Source organism: Chanos chanos, chromosome 9 (assembly GCF_902362185.1).
Source record: "Chanos chanos chromosome 9, fChaCha1.1, whole genome shotgun sequence".
NCBI lineage: Eukaryota > Metazoa > Chordata > Actinopteri > Gonorynchiformes > Chanidae > Chanos > Chanos chanos.
In genome coordinates, this window is record NC_044503.1 from 10017786 (window position 1) to 10037352 (window position 19567).

Genomic DNA, 19567 nt, shown 5'->3' on the forward strand with positions numbered 1-19567 from the left:
CTTTCTTGATATTTATGTATTATTATGGCTGCTGCTACTACTACTGCTTCGGCAACAGAACCTCCCGGATTAGAAACTCAATACAGAGATATTCAGGCTATTTTACAGGGGCGTGAACTACGAGCTGGAGATAGTTGGTAAGGCTCTTACCGCCTGACACCTACTCATATACATATTACCGACTAATAGTAACAGAAATTCAGCATTCTCCACTAAGACACCAATGTATCCGTAACATCATATTGACAAGAAGTGCTGAGAACGTATTTACCAAATACGTCGATTCTAATGCTTACAGTGAAATGAAATCTCTGACCTGAGCCGCACTTTCTGATGCTATCGTGAATGATTAGCTGGAACAGCTAATGTGACGTTTGGTGTCTTTGACTTGCGATACACGGCGAACGCGCACACCACTGTTTTAATATGTGACCAGTTAGATCTTTTTATGCGTTTGTAAGGAACAATCTGTCAGCGTGTCACGACAGTTGGTTTGAAACCATAGCATTTTAAGTTTTTTGTTTCGCTAATAAAGCTAGTTGATTATCGTAAGTCATGATCAAACCCAGCCTTAAACTGAGTTCGTAGTGTAGTTAGCGCTCTAGCTAGCTGGTTTTAAGCAGTCAGAGGTGCTCACTTGCAATGCCCTCCATGAACATTAACTTAATTTTACTAAACATTTCGAGGTTCGTTTTACATGGATTGTAGTCTGTGTCGGTCAGTTGTATCATTTGCAAACTTATACTAAGCATTCATTTCAGCTTATGTTCCGGTTACAACAGTAAGCTAGTAATGTTACCTTAGCATCCCGTTGGGTTTCACTTTCTGAGGGCTGGTCACTTAGTCATCTATTACTTTCGTTTTGGACGCGTAGTTGGAACAGGATAGGCAGCGCATTCATCTGACATGATAAATAAGTGGCTGAGTACCGTGCGTCCTCCCCAAAGTTGGTGACATATATACCTACGTATGTAAATCACCACCTGCGTTTTTTGTTTACATTCCAAAGCTCTCGACTGACAGGTTGCACCTGACTGTATATTTCCACCTAATTCTGCCGGTCTAGTGCCCAGATGCTGTCACAGTTGCTTTTAGTCAGCAATCAGTATGTAAATTTGTAGAAAGTATAAAGCTGACCTCACAACTGGATATTTAATGGCTACACGATGTCCGACTTGAAGTCTCCACCTAACTTGAGGGCTATTCGTCCAAAATGCATTTAAAGTAACAGGAATAAATAGATTGTAGAGAGACGGAGTAATGATGGGGCTTATTTAAGCAGGGTAAAGAAAATTCACATATGTGCTGTCACTCATACAGGTATCTGTTAGAGCGAAGATGGTTTGAGCAGTGGAAAGAATATGTGCAGACTGGAGATCAGAACTCGTCCTCTTTCCCAGGACAAATCAACAACACAGAGCTTTTTGAGGGTGAGTTTAATCAGTCTCGCCTAGAAGAGCAGTAGTAAGGTTATAGATGTATAGGTTTAAATAGTTTTGTGTGGCTGTGTGTGTGGCTGTGTGTGTGTGTGTGTTTGTTCATTCATTTGTTTTGTTTTGTTTGGTATTTCCTTGTTTTGTCCCCAACCAAATAGAGCCTATGTTTAACATATCAGCATTTAAAACATGCTTATCCTTTGTGAATGAGACTCATTCCGCTTCCTCATAGCGATAGTGTAATGGAATCCGTTAGCAAAACATTTTCATACTTAAAACCTCAGTCCTGGCCCCATGAAATAAGTCACGTCGGATTAACGGTTGTGTTGTGACTGTCACAGAGCTGGATTCCTACCACCTGAAAGATCGTCTGGTGGAGAATGAGGACTTTGTGTTGGTCCCAGCAGACGCATGGCATAAACTGCTCTCATGGTATGGTATGGTGGAAAATCAGCCTCCACTAGAACGAAAGGTAACAATGCAAAACTGGGAAGTACAGTTCAGGAAATGAAAAGAGGTATGGCGGTATGTGTAGAAGCTTGAACCTGTTTTTAAAACTGTTGTTTTTCAGGTTGTTGACCTGCCCAGCACTGTCAAAGTTGAAGTCTATCCTGTGGAGATCTTCCTCTGCCTCCATAGCAACATGGACAATGTCGTGACTGCACAGTTCAGTCGTGCAGATTCTATCAGTAAGCTTTCTTTTTTGTTTGTTTCTTTTGCTCTAAGCTCCGATTGTAATCCTCAAGTTCATGTTTTATGAAGTACCCCGAACAGTTTTGATGACGCGGAGCGATTCGTTTAATGGGCGTTGAGTAATGAAAGAGTTGATGAGAGTCTGTGGCTTTCCAGGCACCATACAGAAAGTGATGAGGGAGAAGTTTCAAGTGCCAGAAAGTGCAGAGGTCAGGATGTGGATGAAGAGCTCGGACACCAGCTGTGAGAGACTGAGAAATATCTATATGAGTGTGCTAGACACCTGTCTCAGCACCGGCATGGTAATTCTCTCTCTCACATACACACACGCACACACACGCACGCACACCCCTACCCCTCATGTCTTAATTCACCACTACTGATTCCAGCCCAGACTAGTCTGGTCCCTGGAAGCTCCTCCCCCTTTGATGATGCGTGTCTGTTTTCTGTTGCCGTGATGTTGGATGTGGGTGTGGGTTGTGACACGCTCTCTGCCTGCATTACAGACAGTGATTATGGAGATGAGGAATGCAGACGGTACCTGGCCCAGCTCCAGGCCCCAGATCATGTGAGTTTGATCTAAGTGACGTAGGTAGATTGGTGAAAAAAAAAAGAAAAGGAAAAAAAAGCAGTGCTTCTTCCCAAATATGTGTCATGTTTATGTTTTAGAGCGCTTCAGGTCACGTGACAAGAGCACACCATGAAACATGGACCTTTTTTTTTTTTAAACTTTCGGCTAAAATTTGGACTTCCCTGATCAAAGTGACAATTTCAGTAAACCTGTAACTGAACAGAATATGACTGGACTTCTCCATAATACACAGTTAAATACCTCTCTGAATTAGGAACAGACAAATGTTTTGGGCTCTCTTCTGGATGACCTCTTCTGGTTATCTGACAAAAAGTTGAATCATATTGAAAGGTGCTCACATTTTTGATAATGGGCATTCCCTTCTTTTTAATTTTGAATTTCCAAAGTGCAAATAAGTAATAGTTATTCCTTACAATCTGTAGAATGATGTCATATTAAAATTTACTATAAAGAGACTCACTGAAACATACATTGCTTAGAGACTTATTGAAATGTATGCTGAGCTTGTGTGTCCACATTATTCCACAAAACTGTAAATAATGATGATTAAAGAATGATCAATATGTTCATCTGGTTGACAGACATTTTTTTTTGGATAAGATCTAGATCACCTTTTTGCTAGAACCTGTTGCTTTTGACTTCTAGTTTTGTATTTGTGCTTTTAAGCGGCTTTAGGGGCTTCTCTTACACAATCAGGTCCTCTCAGCTCCTTCCATATCTCGGTCAAAGATGAATTTTGATCACAGTTAGTCTGTCCGTGTTATAATCCCACATTCAACCAAACAAAAGGACTATACTTACAAAAACCTGCACTGATGTGATGGATATTGAACTCTTCTTAGGTTTGGCAGCGCTCATGACTGAACACATTATCAATGCAGCACACTCTGCCAATGGAAATATGGACACTCGAATCTTCGACGCTTTCACCTCTAGTGGAGAAAGTCTTATAGAGGAAAATTATATCTGTTCTGTTTCCATTGAGGATGTAACTGTCTTATCATGTGTGTTGTGAGTGTAGGAGGAACTCCATGGAGGAGCAGGACTCATACCGGGGGCAGCCAGGGGTGTGTGGTCTCACTAACTTGGGCAACACCTGTTTTATGAACTCTGCACTGCAGGTCAGACTCACACACAACTTCCCCTTTTCTCATGCCTGTCTTTGTTAATATACAGAAGCTTTTGGTTCCATTTGAATATGAGTATGAATAAAAGGAAGCACTTGCACTTTCAACCCCGATAATTCTCCCGTGACACGATTGGCATTTTAATCTCCTTTCAGGTTACTGTTTGGGTTCGGTCATTTAACGGCACTCATGTACTGATAAAAACATCATTAGATCAACGTGAATTAGAATTAAAATTCACTTTCAAATCCAATTTCAAATTGCCAGATAATCCAGATCATGTGGTAGAGACCCTGGATAGCTAGCAATGGATAGGCTGATGTAAACTCACCTCGCTGCATCCTCTTTTTCTCTCCTCAGTGTCTTAGTAACACACCTCCCTTGACGGAGTACTTCCTTCGAAACGCCTACCTGGAGGAGCTGAACTTCACCAACCCTCTGGGAATGAAGGGAGAGATTGCTGAGGCGTATGCCGACATCATCAAACAGATGTGGTCGGGAAGGCACTACTCAGTGGTGCCCCGTTTCTTCAAGGTGGGAAACAAACTACATTTTTACCAGGACAACTGGACAGCGAACCACAAAATTCATTCAAAATGATGCTTTGCTTCAAAACAAGGTGCAGGCTTATCCGTGTCTTTAGAAACCACACTGAGTGAATGTTTCTTTATGGGTTTTTTTTTTTTTTTTTCGGGGACCAGACCAAGGTGGGCCACTTTGCTTCTCAGTTCCTGGGCTACCAACAGCATGACTCTCAGGAACTGCTCTCCTTCTTGCTGGACGGTCTGCACGAGGACCTGAACCGCGTGAAGAACAAAGAGTACATTGAGCTTAGGGATGCTGACGGCAGACCAGACCAGGTGCTTAATAAACAGGGGCCACACGTAACTCACACGCAACGTGTTTGAACACGTGGATCAATATGAATTGTTTTACTCAAACAGTCAGAGTGGTTCTAGAAAAACGTGTGCATCAGAAAACTCGAGTGAACCGAATTACACAATTCACATTGAAAGATAGGGGATAACTGCGTCAACGTTTCCAAATGCTCGATCTTTTTTGTGAAGAAGCACATTGTCAGTAAAGAAGTATGGCTGCAACGCATGTGTATCAGTGCAAGGATCACACTTTTGCATTTGCGTTTGCAGGAAGTCGCAGAGGAAGCGTGGCGTAACCATCGGAGACGTAATGACTCGGTGATCGTTGACACGTTCCACGGGCTGTTTAAATCAACGCTGGTTTGCCCCGAATGTCACAAAGTCTCAGTCACCTTTGATCCGTTCTGTTACCTGAGCGTCCCACTGCCAGTCAGCAAGGAGAGAGTGATGGAGGTGTTCTTTGTCTCTCTGGACCCAGAAGCCAAGCCCGTTCAAGTGAGCAGCACCAGTGCCACCAAACACAACCCCCCCAAGCCTAACCCACTGTTTTTAATGTTGATCCGTTTTTTGTTTTCTCCTGCCTGAGTTTGACTGGTATATTTCTTCCTATCCCTGTAGCATCGTTTAGTTGTTCCCAAAGCCGGCAAAGTCTTTGACCTGTGCGCGACTCTTTCTGAAGCAACGGGCGTCCCAGCCAGTCAGGTGAAGTGCTGCTTTGAAACAATTGGATTTGAATCCAGAAATTTCCCATTGTTTTTTTTTTTTTTCTTTAAGCCATGTAGGTTGGTTTTGAATTTCTATGGAAATGATTATCAAATACTTAGATTATTAATTCCTCACACAACACTCTTTCAAAATTGTAAAAGTATGACATTGAAATGTAAATCATTGTAGTATTAATGGGTGTAAAATATAAAGTTTATTCTGTTATGTTGATCTGTTTTGTTTTTGTTTTTTGTTATGTTCTTTTCAGATGATGGTGGCTGACGTGTTTAATCATCGCTTCTATAAGATCTACCATGCTGACGAGTCCTTAAGCTGCATCCTGGATCGCGATGATATTTTTGTGTAAGTTTGACTTCATCTTTTGACCATACACATTTAATCTTTCATGTTGGTTTCGTTAAACATCTGTCGGGTGGTAGTCTTGTCACTGTTATTTACCTCTTTAAAGAGGAAAGCTACACAATTCAAACGGGAGCCAAAAAATTGACCTCAGTATTACATGACTCTAGGAAGTTCTGAGTTACAGCATCTAGAGTGGTTGTGCTTTTTTGGATCCAAAATTAAGATCTTTCATCGAGTGCCTAGGTGGAGCCATGCGATTGCGTGCTGGTTATCTGCTAAATTGGTCGCTAAGTTAAAGGTTCCCCTGGATCTGTGTGTGACCGTAGGTACGAGCTGAGTAATGCCTGTGTGGAGCAGGATAGTGAGGAGGTAGTGCTGGCTGTCTACCTGCGTGAACGCTCCCACTACAGGGATTATGGCTCTGGCAGCAGCAGCTATGGCACCTCACTCTTTGGCCACCCACTGCTCATGTCTGTTCCTCGCGCCCAGTGTACCCGCGAAGCACTCTACCACCTGTTTCTTCAGCGTCTCGCGTGAGTCTGTGCCACGCATTAAAAGAAAAAAAAAAAACATGACTCAAGATGCTAATTATGTCCTCTGTTTTGTCTAGCACCGCTGTGCCTACTTGTTGCTAAGTTAATTATAAAGTGTTATCTGGAGGAGGCTACGCTAAGTATAAGTTGTCTAGAGTTGGCGTAGCTTGAAGCTGAATTTAGCCTCGTTCTCGTCCAAGGATGGCGCGTGACATTTGTGTCTCTCCGCAGGCGATACGTACGTCCTCCAGACTCCTCGGAGGAGGTAGAGGAGGAAGAGGAGGAGGACGAAGAATGTGGAGAGGATGAGGAAGAAGAAGAGGGAGGGTGTAGAACTCAAACTAATGGAGTGAGTGAAGGTAACGTGTCATAGGATGTAGTCACTGTCCTCCAAAACTCCACAAATCTTTCATTTTCCGTCTTCAGAAAAGTCAAAGTGAAACGAAAAGAACTTTTAACCCATGTAAGGTTTTGTCACTGAGGATTTGGCCAATTTGACCAACACAGTTAATTAACTTTCCTCACTCTCCATTTCCCTCGTCCTGCTTCAGACGAGGGCGACGAAGACGGGGAAAAGGCGGGACCATCCAAGAGAGAAGAAGACGGACAGGATGGGGTACAAAGCGACGGTCAAAACAACTGCCACTCCGAGGCCAGTCCTTGCAGCGAGGTGGAGGAGAGGACGGAGGAGGAGTCGAGCAGCGAGGCGGAGAGAGGGAGTAGCACGGAGGAGGGCCAATCAGCTTGTGGCAGCACTGACACCAATTCCCAGGACGCAGCTGACGGAGAACAGGGTACCGGCCTCGAAGCTTCTGGGAAAGAGGACGAAGATGAGGATGAAGAGGAGGATGGGGAGGAAGCAGCACGCTGCAGCAGGCCTAACAAGCGCGTGTCCGGGAGGAGGTGTTGCGCGGAGAAACGCAGGAAGCCCCTGTTCACCATTCAGGCTGTAAACTCCAATGGCACCACGGAGAGAGGGATTGGCGAGGGCGACAGCACGTTCTCTTTCAGCTGTGAGTCTCACACAAACGCTAACCACCCCAGATCTGCCCGTTAGTCTCCCAAAATCTCTCATATCTCTGAAAGTCCTGCTGTAATTAAAGGTTCCTCAAAGTTCTGCCATTCAGCAGTGAACTCAGGCAGATCCTTAAATCTTTCAGTGTTGCTGTTTGGGGACATTGCATAATATCAGTCATTAAAGAGCATAAAGGGAAAAACGTAACCAGAGACCAGAGCTTGAACTGCAGTTACTGATACCGTCCCTCTGTTCTTTCCACAGCCCAGCCTTACATTGCCATTGACTGGGACCCTGACATGAAGAAAAAATATTACAATGAGAATGAAGCGGAGGTAAAACCATGCTGCTCCTCTGCTCCTCTCAGTGGCTCCTGACCCATGCTGACTGTCTAATTCATATAGTCTCAGAACATAATGCGTTCTGAGTTTATCGTATTTATTTCATTTTAAATTTACCATCTGCGACCCAAATTAGGATAAGCGGCTTAGAAAATGATTGAACAAACGAACGAATGAACGAAGACCTTTTTTTATTTATTTATTTTTTACCGTCATTGTGGTTCCTGAAGTATGTCTGTTTTTTTAAAATCCACAGAAATATGTGAAACATCACAGCATGGATATTCCTCATCAGCAAACCACAGTGCAGTTACAGGAATGTATAGAGCTCTTCACCACAGTGGAGACCCTGGAAGAAGAGAACCCCTGGTAACCAAGCTTTCAGTCTAATACTACCATTAAGATTACACATTATGACAGGCAAATTGAATGGCCCGAGTATGAAGAAGATGCTTTAGAATAGGTCTTGGTCACTTACTCAGTTGGCATTGAATTGCTAGTCTATGGTGTTTCCTAGCAACCGTGACAGAAGGGGGGAAAAAAAACCACTTTCTTTCTCCTTCCAGTAGAATTTCTAGAAAATGAATACCTGGTTGATTGTTCCATGTTGGCCATTAATACCTGTATGCAAAGAAACATGAGTCATTTCTCCATTATGTATATACACTCTAACATGGATTTCAAAGCGAGGCAGTGAAATACATTCAGTTATGTTTTCAGTTAGACAAATGACACTAATCAAATAATGGCAATCAGTTAAAAGAGTCTGATATAAGGGCCTGTCTTTCCTGCTTTTATGGGGGGGTGGTTTAAGGTCCAGTATGTTTAACATTGTGTTGGTTGTAGGTACTGCCCAATGTGCAAGAAGCATCAGCTAGCGACTAAGAAGTTGGACCTCTGGTCGCTTCCTGAGGTTCTCATCATCCACCTGAAGCGTTTCTCCTACACCAAGTACTCCAGAGAGAAACTGGACACCATCGTGGACTTCCCCCTTCGGTCAGCCTTAACCCCGTTTACTTAACACCCTAATAAACAGGTTGATATAGATGGGAAATGTATGGGAACCTCACTCTGGAGAGTACACTGCGAGAATTTGAATAATCTCATTTGTTATCAGTCCTACAAAGAGAATAGAGAACGATTAACAGCGTTAGGTCTCTGTGTCGGGAGGCAAAGGTTGTTTCTTATGTGTAGACAGAGCCGGTTCTCATCCTCGAACTCTGTTGCAGAAACCTGGACTTCTCAGGCTACCTTTTGAGGAAGACGGGTGTTAACGGTGAACCTCCCAGCAGATACGACCTGATAGCCGTGTCAAACCACTACGGCGGACTGAGAGACGGGCACTGTACGTACCACACACGCATGTTCCTCTAACCGGATCAAACACGTTTTGAATGCAGTGTGAATTCCAATGCTGTATTCGACATGCACTGAATATTCAAACCTCTTTTCGTATTGTGTAGATACCAGTTACGCCAAGAATAAGGACGACGGACAGTGGTATTATTTTGACGACAGCAAAGTGACCTATGCAAGGGAGGAACAGATTATGGTGAGAGTCATTTTCTTATTTCTTATAAAAAAAAAAAAAAATCAAGTTTTCAAGTCCTCAGTCTGGCGACAGAAGCTACGCTAAATTCAGTGAATGTCTTTTCATTAGCCTCTCTGCTTTGATTCTGTAAGGATCCTTTAACGGAATGTCTGAAAAAATCTCTTTGAGCAGCCATTTAGAATTTTTTTCTTTATATGTTACCACATAAATTGATTTTGCCGTTTTTGGGGTTTTTTTTCTTTCTTTGCTGTAAATACTCCCTGAAAATAATCATTTGCAGCCTGCTGTATATACGATGGCCAACACGTAACAGGACGACACAAGGACAAAATTTACTATAGCACCTCCTCTCTTCTTTCCTCCAGACCAATGCTGCCTACCTCCTGTTCTACCAGCGCCAAGATAAGATTCGCAAGCCTACTCTGCCTCCTCCCACCTCCTCAGGCACCTCCTCTTCCACTAACCAGCTTGCTAATGACATAACCTCCCACAACCACGACGGAGTGGAGGGAGCCTCTTCCTGTGTTAACATGGAAACAGACTGAAGTAGTCACTGGTTTTCCTCTCTCTCTCTCTCTCTGTTTTTTTAGGTTAATGGCATTTTTGGTTTTTTATTTTTGTTTTTGTTTGTTTTTGTCTCTTGTTTTTCCAAAAATGGAAAAAAAAAAAAAAAAACTTGAACCTTGTAGCCTCTTGTCTGACGTGAACAAGAACGTAGAGGCAGGGGCCAAACTCTCAGGCTTGTGCGGAGGCATCATGGGGTGGGGAATACAAAGATGCTTCTTTTCCTTTTTTTGTTTGTTTGTTTGTTTTTATTCTTTTTTTTGTTTTTTTTTAATATGCGGGAACAGGTTAGGCTGGTGTCGGCAGGTTCAGGAACGGAATGCTGGTTAGCCCTCGTTACTCTCTCTCTCTTTAAATGTCGCTATGATTTCGCCAGTTTTGAATGGACTGCCTTTTGATAGTTGCAGCTGGGTTTGTGATGACCTCGTCGGTTAGTTTTGACCATTCCTGTGATCATTTAATGTTTTTGAATGAACTACCTTTGTTGTTTGTCTTAAGCAGTTATATTTGGATCTAAACACACAACCTCAGACCTGCCTCTGTGCTTTAATGCCACCTCCCGTTCGGTTGTCCTAGACCTGGGTCCACTCAGAACTTCAGAATGTTCTGGGTAGTGACAGCTCAGAATGGATGGATGGCATTTTAGTTCTTTGGATTTAAAAAAAACACACACACACACACACACACACACAATATTTGAAATTTGTTTGAAAAAGCTGTAAATTTCACGTCAAACTCGGATTCTGCGTTTCTCTACTTTTCACATCAGGGATGAAACAGGAGTCAGAATACTGGTGATGTCCTGTTTTACCTTTTTAAGACAAGCTAGAGGAATTGATTTCGGATAGAGGTGGTGGTTGAAATCATAGCTTTCTTATCCGCTCACTCACAATCTATTATTTATTTTTCTAATAGAATTCAAAAGCTGATGTCAAGACGTGAGATTTTACAGCAGTTGCGTGTCTCCTTGCAGCAAAAGAAAGCATTGGACTGCGAATAGAGATCTTCCATTTTGTTTCATGTGTTCAGCTTTTCCACTGTTATACAGTCGGTCTGAGAAAAAGCTCTGTTGCGGGACATAAACAGAGACGTATTTTTCAGATAGAATTTGTATTTTTATCTTTATTGAACAGAGTACACAACAGGATTTAAATATTACATTCTCTTCTTTTTCATTAATTCTGTGCAATTTCTAATTAACTTTTGAGCAATGAGAATATTTCAGCAAAGTGCTTTCTGGATAGAGCTCTTTACTTAATGATTTTTAAAAGCCCATCTGTACAGTATTTTTGTATTGTAATAAATGTTGTATTATCTTTCATCATCTGGATCAGATGCGGGGAATGGGTGATCTTTCATTTTATTTTGTTAATAATAGATTGAATATATAATTCTATACACTTTTTTGATACATATAAAGAAAACTTAACAATAGGCTTGCAGTAGATTTTACACTCTGTGGATGATTGGTGGCTTCCAACATGTCATTTACCCCTACAAAACGGGGTTCACACATCTAGTTGAAGAGATCCATGTAGTTAAAATTGTAGTAGTGAATGGAACCATCCCTGGCCCCACACCAGCTACAGTATTATAGCTACTTTCAAGGCTGTCCTTTGTATAGTTAGGACTTTATGGTTCTGTTGCTTGACATCACTTTATTTCAAGTTTAAGCCACCCAAACACTACAGCTGCTACTTGATGATATGAAATTTAAAACCGATTTAAAATGAAACGGCACATTTCTGCTGATCTGCTGATTGTTGATGTAGACTACACTGAATAAATAGGACTGAAGTTGGCTGTTTCGCTACAGGTGACAACTGTAGATTATGACTCTTCAAGTTGCTGTCAGACTCGAGCAGACTTTTACCATGGCAGTTTAGTCATTTCTCTTGCCATTTTTCTTCTCTCAATTTGGGGACATTCTGTATTTGTATCCTCTCAACACTGCTGTAGAAAAAAAAAAATTATATGGCATATAAATGACAGTTAATGCCTTTCTTTTGTTTTAAATACTGTTGTTGTTTTGTTTTGGGTTTTTTTTTTTTTTTACAATATTTTCATTACCACAAAATATATTTCACAGGTAATAGTGGTGGTACTTTAGAACTGCTTGTCTTCCATTTTGTACAAAGTTGAAAAGATACGCGTTGACGAGCGAGTCGCAGTTTTACGGAACGATCTGGTCCGGGGCAGCCGCGCTCAGTCCTTCGATCTGATGATATGGTTTCTGGGGTTTTTTTGGAACTGCTTCATTTCTTCTACACTCACTTTCCTTATTTGTTTTGACGGTTTAAAAACAAATTGCCGAGGAGCCTCGTGAATACGTTGAATTTGAGATTGAAAAAATAGCGTTTGAATATGAAGTCTAGTCCAGGACGAGGACCAGGCTTAATTCTTGTCTCGGAAACCAGCGTCTTTTATTCTGCGCCTGTGCGGTCGTTTTGCGTAGGCAGTTAAACTGTTGTTACTCATTATATTATCTATCAAGAAAATCTTCAAACCCTGCACAGCAGTACTATCAGATGCAGATATGGGTATTACTGTAAGTGAGAGAGAAATATTTTTGCATTGGGTGTTTGCTCATTCCTGGTTGAACGTGGGAACCTCAGGTTGGAAGTCATGCCAGTATTGTCTATAGTTAACATAGATCGATATGTTTGTTCAGAACCATATGTTTAAGAGCTTTATTTTGTCATGAAGAATTTATCATAAGTTTATTATCATTCACTTAAAATTTTAGTTGCAGGGCTTCTTTACCTGCAACACATTGCTTTGGTTTGTGCCAACGATGTTATTAAATGTCTCTGGACCAATGTTATGACATATATCCCAGGGTAATAAAGAAAAGGAAATAGAGAGAAAACATTGTCATCATTATCGCACGACTGGATGCTGTTCCTCAAAGATATGTCCCTATGAATATTATATTTGAAATTAATGAGGAAGCCATTTTCTGGACACCTGTGATATTGGTAAATAAATTAAAAAAAAAAAAAAAAAAAACTTTCAGAATTGTGTTTTTATTTTTCTTCTGAAACTTAATATGCAGATACGGGGAAATATATTTCACCTCATCAGCATCACCACAGGTAACCGAAAAACAATTTAAAACCGGAATCCACAGTCCTGATATAGTCACCTTTCATTTTGAAGGCAGATTCCAGCTGTGTTAAATGAATAAACAAATTCATTCATTACTACAACCGGGATACAAGTTTTTTTCCTGCTGCAAATGTCAACTGAAGTGATTTATGCGGTGGACGGCATCACACGGTCCACTTTCAAATTGTATCATCAGACGATATGAATGAATTAATTTCCTTACCAGAAAATGTATTCATCAAGTATTTATTAAATAAATTCAATCTCATGACACCGATTTCCACTCCCTTTACACACTGATCAATAACTATTTTCTTTTGATTTTTTCGCTCAATAGACTTCAAACAATTAGAGTTTGCTTTAAAAACAAAAAACAAAAAAAACCCTTCACTTCTGTCAAGGGAAAACAATCACATGACTCACTTCTAAACCATTCTCTCAGTATTTACCCCAGACAAGCAGAAATAATGGAACTCAAAAAATCCCAGACAAAGGGCTAGCAATTAAGACAACATATGGTAAGAATTAAGGCATCACCTTATACAAACACACACACACACACACACACATAGATGTACACTTTCAAATATAATTTGACAGACCACACACCTAGTAGATAAGGGGCAAATATAACACATTGCAGACAAAAGAAAACAAATACATGACCATTCTTTTAAGATTCTGAGATCTAAACTAATCATATAGGTGAATTCGGAGCATCTTACCCAAAAACCCAATGCGTGCCAGGTTTCATAATACGACTGACAGCAATGTCATTCTACAGTCAGTGTGCGTTTTTGTGTAGCTGTGTTGGATCAGTCGTCAATCTCTAACAGGTGACTTCTCTCAGACGCTCAAACGTTAAGACATTCTTGACAAGAATTAATTTACTATATCACTTTGGATGAACACATTTTTTGAACTCACACAATCTGAGGGTCACACGTAAAGGGTAAATCATTGCATTTTACCCTCAAAACGTGGCGATTATGATCAATACACGTACCATCACCATCAGAATGCAGCGGTTTTAAACGACTGACCGGGAAAAACCCCATTTAAAACTTCAAGTCCTGTGACATGAGCTCATCCTCCACGTTCTCCAGGGCCCATTTATGTTCAACGATCTCCAAAGCTTCCCACTCACTCTGAAACACACAGAGCAAGAACAAGGGGCCTTTAGCTTCACACACACACACACACACCACAGCAGGCTACCAAACGGTTTTGTCGTAAAAGAACACACTCTGCTACCACATGGAACTGATCTCAATTAACGATTCAAACGCTTTAAGGAACAAGGAGCGTGTGGATAGTCTGCTAATGTCACTCACAGTGCTGTCACTCTACACTGGGCTGCTATACTTTGACCACCAAGAGTCAAAAAGACATCCACATTTTTTTTTTCCAGAGGACTTGAATGTGTATGCTGTATACTGGTCGTGTTCGCTATATATTAAACAAACTACCAGCACAGTGAACAGTGATCGACCATAAACACATTCCTCTTTTTGGACTAATCACTCACCTTGAAGGCTTTGTTGGGGTCAGGCGGCATGGCCATAGCTGCTCCAGTCATCTGATCCTGCATTATTCTGGACTGATCAGCAGCTAAAAAAAAAATATGAATTTTATGAAGAAATTTAGAAGATTCTGAAAATAATCACACACCAAACATCCACATTTGCTGAGGCCGTCACTATGGAGTAGCGCTACAAGCATATGAAGGGTTTCAGTTTCCTCATGTTCAATGAGGAAATTTTTGTGACATCATAGCACATCCTGCACAATATCACAAAGGAGTGCAAAGAAAAAAAAAAAGATCAACTCACCATTGTCATGTCCAAGAATGAGCGTGTACATGCTGCGAAGCCCAAACACATTGAGAAAGTACCAGGAGGCTGAGCTCACCCTGAAACAAGGACAAAAAAAACAATAGATAAACCAGGCTAGACGGCTGTGGCTGAACCTTCAGGAACTTGCTCAGACCTGGGTATAGGAGCTCAGTTTGAAATACATCAGCTAATACAAGCAGACAAGGTTTTAATCCGAGATGGCCTCCACAGGACAGTTTATCTGAGCACAGTATTTGAAGCTATGGAGCAAATTGAAGCAACAAAGAACTTTCAATACTATACCAGGATGCATCAAGAGACAGCAGATCGATCCCCCTCTGAAGCATGGGTTTAAATCTCAAAGTCAGTGGGAAAGGAACTTTAGCTGTGTAAAATTGAAGTAAATTAAATTAGTAAATTAAATTTATACTAATTATCATATATACACATGTACATACAAATATTCCACCTGTGGTGTACACATACACATATAAGGTAATTCTCACGTCAGTAACCTTTATTCTGTTTATATCTGTACACTAGAACATATAGTTTGAAAGTCTCGCCAGGGTCAAATAAGTTACTTGCAAATTCTATTTTCCCCATGATTTCAGAGAAACATTTCAAAATATCTTTCTGAGAACTGACTGTAGTCCATGCATGAAATCAACGCAAAGCACTGAACTTACTGGTCACAAAACCTGAGAACGCCCAGTTAATCCATCCGCCAATTACAATCATTGGAAGCACATTGGTCAGATTTCCTTTCATCATGTCAGTCAACATACTGGTATCTGAAAATAAATGAGAGGTGAGCCATTCGTATTTTTACAGCAAAGCAATGGTCATTTTTGTAGCATGTCATAGATTGCCTGGATTAAAATGCTTTACAACACAGCAAAATATTTTTATCAAACTAAATGAGCAAATTTCAGAATATACTACTGTCAATAACACCTTTGTATGAAAGTTAAAATTTAACTTACCGGTCATTGGATTTTTTGGAATCACCTTCCTCTTGACCTTCTTGAAGAAGCCTGTTTCAGCGTTATTAAAGTAATGCTTTCGCATGACAAATGCCTGTTGAAGAAAACAGCATTTTGAGTCGCTATCATTAAGGTCACCTCTTTTCAAGACACACGAGATCCATCCAACTGCCTCACCTGTTTAGGGATATACTTTCCATTCTCTCTCAGTATGCGGCTACGCAATAACACCTGGCTGTGAGAGCAGGGGAAAAGAGCACGCTAGTTTGGGATACACAATATCATTTAAAACACTGTATATCATGATAGGTATGCTTTTATAAGTAAATAACAACTAACCTGTCAGAGACTTGCTCGAGATCCACTTTTTTGTCACTTTGCAAAAGCTGTGTGACATAATGCCGGAGAACTCCAACAAAAAACGTTATGAACACTATTGGCAAAACTACCCACATGCGAATACTTGAATCCAACAGTAACTCCGGACCAGCCATGTTGAGAATCAATATGATTAAACTGACAGTACTGTTATCAGACCAGAAGTTGTAGCTATCGTATCAAAACTTCGATTTTCACAAAGCTAAGAATTTGAGGAGGTTCTAATGTTGCATGACATTTCCATTCAGTTTTGAAGTTTCTGCTTCCTGACTAGCACACTAGCATGTAAACTTGCTAATTTGTTGCTTACCATCTAATAAAGTTAGTAACCCATCCACTGAAAGTTTAAGAAACCGTTTTGATCACTAGTCGGCTCGGTTTTTAAACGCGGCATAAACTTTAAATACTTGTATAGAGGGGAAAAACCCCCCCAAAATTTCGAGCACCGTGTACCACACTTACAATTCTTTCGAGAGCTGACTTGCCACCACTGGCAGCGTGTACGAAATGCCACCACTACCTCTTTAGGCACGCAGACAAGTGGGCTAAAGAAGACTTGATGTAACTTTGACCTCTGAACTGCACAGTATTCGCAGTGTCCTCTAAAATCATGCAAGGAAGCAAAAATATTTCAAATAATTGGTACATTCGAAAGATGGACCACAAAAATGTGCTTCATTAAATGTGTCTCCGAACATTGAATATTATAGCAGGGACTTTTGTAACTTTTATCGTGTTACTATTTCCGTTTCCCTTTCTATTTCCTGCTTAGCTAACATTTGTTGAAACGTCAACACAAGTGGCTAGTAACACGGTTACCATAGATAAAACACGTTTCCTGAAAACCAGCTCAAACAAGGTAAAACATTTTCATGAAATGATACATTGGAGAGCTGTAAACAGAGACTGTCGTCTTATTAGATAAGCATTTTGTGAGTTTGGATGCAAGAAAAAGGCATGCTAAGCAAAAAGCCACCTGACCAAAGAAGAAGCAATGCAGCATTGCTGGATTGATATATTCTCACTACATTCTCGCAGTTTGTTAGAAAATAATCAGGATTTTTCTTTAGTGTTACAGAAACGAAGATCTGGATATCTTTCTATTGTTGGGTCGTCAAGGGGGCTTGCTGGTCGACGGTATACATAATGACTACAGGCAAACCGAAGATTGAGGAGAAGATCTTGCAATATGAAACATTTATCAACGAGGTGTTGAGGCGAGATCTACAGTAAGTATCGACTGATTATACTTAGTTGCGACGTGCTTCTGCTGACAAACCCTCACTTGAGTGTCTGTTTAAAACAGGAAAGTATTAGAACAAAGAGACGGCGTGTATGAGAAGATAGCCCAGTATCTCCAGTTGAAAAATACCATTGAAGCTCTCCGGGTACGTTTCTACACAGTTATGTTCTTCGAAGTTCCATAGCTGCAGTCTTTGCCAAAGCCTTTCCTCTCTCAATTTTTTACTTATTTATTTATTTATTTATTTATTTATTTATTTATTTATAATGCACTTGCTGAAAATAAATTGAAAAAATGTTTTGAATGATCAGCTTAGTATTATTAATGTCATTGTCACAATATCTAGCATTACAGTAGAAAACCAACAAACAAAATGTAGTCTTTAATTATGTCTTAGGCATTTCTCTTTAATGAATGTTGCTCAAAATGTGCAGGTAAATACCCAAATGCTGTTAATTTACTTTTATGAGATTAAGTCCATGACGGAATCTTTTACTCTTCACAGGAATCCGATAGCAAGGATCTTAAGACCGAAGTTGATCTTGGTTGCAATTTCTATGTGCAAGCTTGTGTGTAAGTTATGCATTTTGTAAAATGATAACTGTCTTTGTAACTTTTTAAGTGTACACCAACTGACTTTTGCTGTTATTTCAGACCAGATGCATCAAGAATATTTGTGGCCGTTGGATATGGATTTTTTGTAGAATTCACACATTCAGAAGCATTGAAGTTCATTGAGAAAAAGACAAATCAGCTTACAGAGTAAGAAAACTCTTCAGTTGTTTTCACTGAGCTTTATAACTACATTTTACAGATTCCTCTGAACAGACTGTTAACATTGTCAATCTTGTGATTTTGAGATTAATAATCCCTGTGTGTCCACAATGGGTTTTCTAAACACTGGTTTAACATGCAAATTTACACTGGTAGTTCTATGGCTGGTTTGAGAGGCCATAAAGATTTTGCTAAACATACCGTCTGCTATCAAAGTCCAAGAGCTTGAAATGGTAGTAAACAGGAGAAAAGCTTCCTGAATTTCAACTGTTTGTTTCAGGTATACGGAGGTTCTTACCAGAGATTCGGCAAAGATCAAGGCCAATATTCGCATGGTGTTGGAGGTATGTATTCATATAATAATATTTTTATTCACTTTATGTATTGGTGAAACTTGCAAGGGTTTTTTTTTTTTATCTAAATACGACAATCTCAATCTACAGGGCTTAAGAGAACTGCAGGGTCTGAAAGATCTTCCCGAGGCAAGGAGAAGAGAGGTGTTTTGAGTTTACTTTGAGAGCTGTGTTGATGACAACATTGTATCATGATTGCATTTTATAGACATGATGAGACAAGTTTGTTTGTTTCAAACAACGCAAGTGCTTTGCAGAACAGGTTGTACTGTTAAAATGTTGCAAACCTGCTGTTTGATGTTAATAAATTTGAAATTATTTTTGGATGTTTGTCAGACTGTTGTTTCGAGTGTACGTCAAGTTTTGTTTTTTTTTCTTTTTTGTTTGTTTGTCTTGTTTGTATTTTTTGTTTGAATGAGTCTCATAAAACCAATATATACAATGTGTGTACTGTGGCTCCCCTAACCGTACCAAGGTTAAGTAGCCAATATTTTACACGAATAACCAATTAGCACTCTAAATAACATTGTCAACAAATTTAGGTTTCATAGGAAACAGTGGTTAAGAGGACCAAACCATGTAATTTACTCCAGAATACCTCACCATTACAGTTGGTTTAAGATAACCCAAAGTTCATGTTAACACCCCTTCAAGACATGTTGTTCTCACAGAAATATTCCAAATTTGAATTGTACGTTGTATTAAACACCAGAGAACTACTGTCCAAAGTCCATTGAAGCTTGCTCTCTTTTTCACTGGTGGACATTAAGCCTAACTTAAACTCCAGATTAAAGCTTAATTGGTGTGTAAACCTTAAGGCTGAGTGTGAGTGAAGGGCAATACACTTTATTGGGAAGCTAAATGAAAATATGCTTCATTTTATAGTTCACATGAACACTACAATGAGCTAATTTGATGAAAACATTAAATTGAGGGAATGTTTAATTTTCAGCTTCTTCAACATAACTATGACAGATTCTGTGTCACACCACACCACTAACAGTTGCCATGGAAACTGGATGTCGAATTGTGGCGGCTGTGTAAGACAGGTTTCCTGAAATAGATCTCTTTTTCTTGGTACAAAGACACAC

The 19567-nt window shown here is 40.2% G+C and overlaps 3 protein-coding genes across 3 annotated transcripts; 2 read left to right on the top strand and 1 right to left on the bottom strand.

Annotated features, from left to right (window-relative positions):
- Nucleotides 1-24: 24 nt before the first annotated feature.
- On the top strand, nucleotides 25-9806 carry usp11 (ubiquitin specific peptidase 11). Its single transcript, XM_030784096.1, has 21 exons — nucleotides 25-137; nucleotides 1321-1430; nucleotides 1778-1908; nucleotides 2008-2125; nucleotides 2286-2431; nucleotides 2636-2697; nucleotides 3743-3842; nucleotides 4209-4382; nucleotides 4550-4708; nucleotides 4997-5221; nucleotides 5345-5428; nucleotides 5700-5794; nucleotides 6121-6327; nucleotides 6559-6686; nucleotides 6879-7340; nucleotides 7607-7677; nucleotides 7940-8052; nucleotides 8530-8679; nucleotides 8913-9028; nucleotides 9147-9235; nucleotides 9601-9806. Exons 1-21 carry the CDS (start codon nucleotides 25-27, stop codon nucleotides 9778-9780), a joined length of 3033 nt encoding a protein of 1010 aa, XP_030639956.1. The 3' UTR covers nucleotides 9781-9806.
- A 3058-nt stretch (nucleotides 9807-12864) lies between these two features.
- zgc:86609 (TMCO1/EMC3 family protein) lies at nucleotides 12865-16597 on the bottom strand. The gene is made up of 8 exons (XM_030784592.1): nucleotides 16068-16597; nucleotides 15906-15963; nucleotides 15729-15822; nucleotides 15432-15536; nucleotides 15046-15127; nucleotides 14740-14819; nucleotides 14436-14518; nucleotides 12865-14055 (listed from the first exon to the last, which is right to left on the bottom strand). Exons 1-8 carry the CDS (start codon nucleotides 16220-16222, stop codon nucleotides 13966-13968), a joined length of 747 nt encoding a protein of 248 aa, XP_030640452.1. The 5' UTR covers nucleotides 16223-16597; the 3' UTR covers nucleotides 12865-13965.
- A 283-nt stretch (nucleotides 16598-16880) lies between these two features.
- uxt (ubiquitously-expressed, prefoldin-like chaperone) lies at nucleotides 16881-18800 on the top strand. Its single transcript, XM_030784860.1, has 7 exons — nucleotides 16881-16965; nucleotides 17177-17335; nucleotides 17413-17494; nucleotides 17855-17922; nucleotides 18004-18111; nucleotides 18404-18467; nucleotides 18567-18800. Exons 2-7 carry the CDS (start codon nucleotides 17253-17255, stop codon nucleotides 18627-18629), a joined length of 468 nt encoding a protein of 155 aa, XP_030640720.1. The 5' UTR covers nucleotides 16881-16965; nucleotides 17177-17252; the 3' UTR covers nucleotides 18630-18800.
- The last annotated feature ends 767 nt before the right edge of the window (nucleotides 18801-19567 follow it).

Coding starts and splice junctions, on each gene's coding strand:
- usp11 (XM_030784096.1), top strand. CDS start 25: ATGGCTGCTGCTACTACTACTGCTTCGGCAACAGAACCTCCCGGATTA. Junction 6,328..6,558: donor CTGTTTCTTCAGCGTCTCGC/GTGAGTCTGTGC, acceptor GTCTCTCCGCAG/GCGATACGTACGTCCTCCAG. Junction 7,678..7,939: donor ACAATGAGAATGAAGCGGAG/GTAAAACCATGC, acceptor TAAAATCCACAG/AAATATGTGAAACATCACAG.
- zgc:86609 (XM_030784592.1), bottom strand. CDS start 16,222: ATGGCTGGTCCGGAGTTACTGTTGGATTCAAGTATTCGCATGTGGGTA. Junction 15,537..15,728: donor TCCAAAAAATCCAATGACCG/GTAAGTTAAATT, acceptor ATTTATTTTCAG/ATACCAGTATGTTGACTGAC. Junction 15,128..15,431: donor GTTCTCAGGTTTTGTGACCA/GTAAGTTCAGTG, acceptor AATTTTACACAG/CTAAAGTTCCTTTCCCACTG.
- uxt (XM_030784860.1), top strand. CDS start 17,253: ATGACTACAGGCAAACCGAAGATTGAGGAGAAGATCTTGCAATATGAA. Junction 18,112..18,403: donor AAGACAAATCAGCTTACAGA/GTAAGAAAACTC, acceptor TGTTTGTTTCAG/GTATACGGAGGTTCTTACCA. Junction 18,468..18,566: donor ATATTCGCATGGTGTTGGAG/GTATGTATTCAT, acceptor CTCAATCTACAG/GGCTTAAGAGAACTGCAGGG.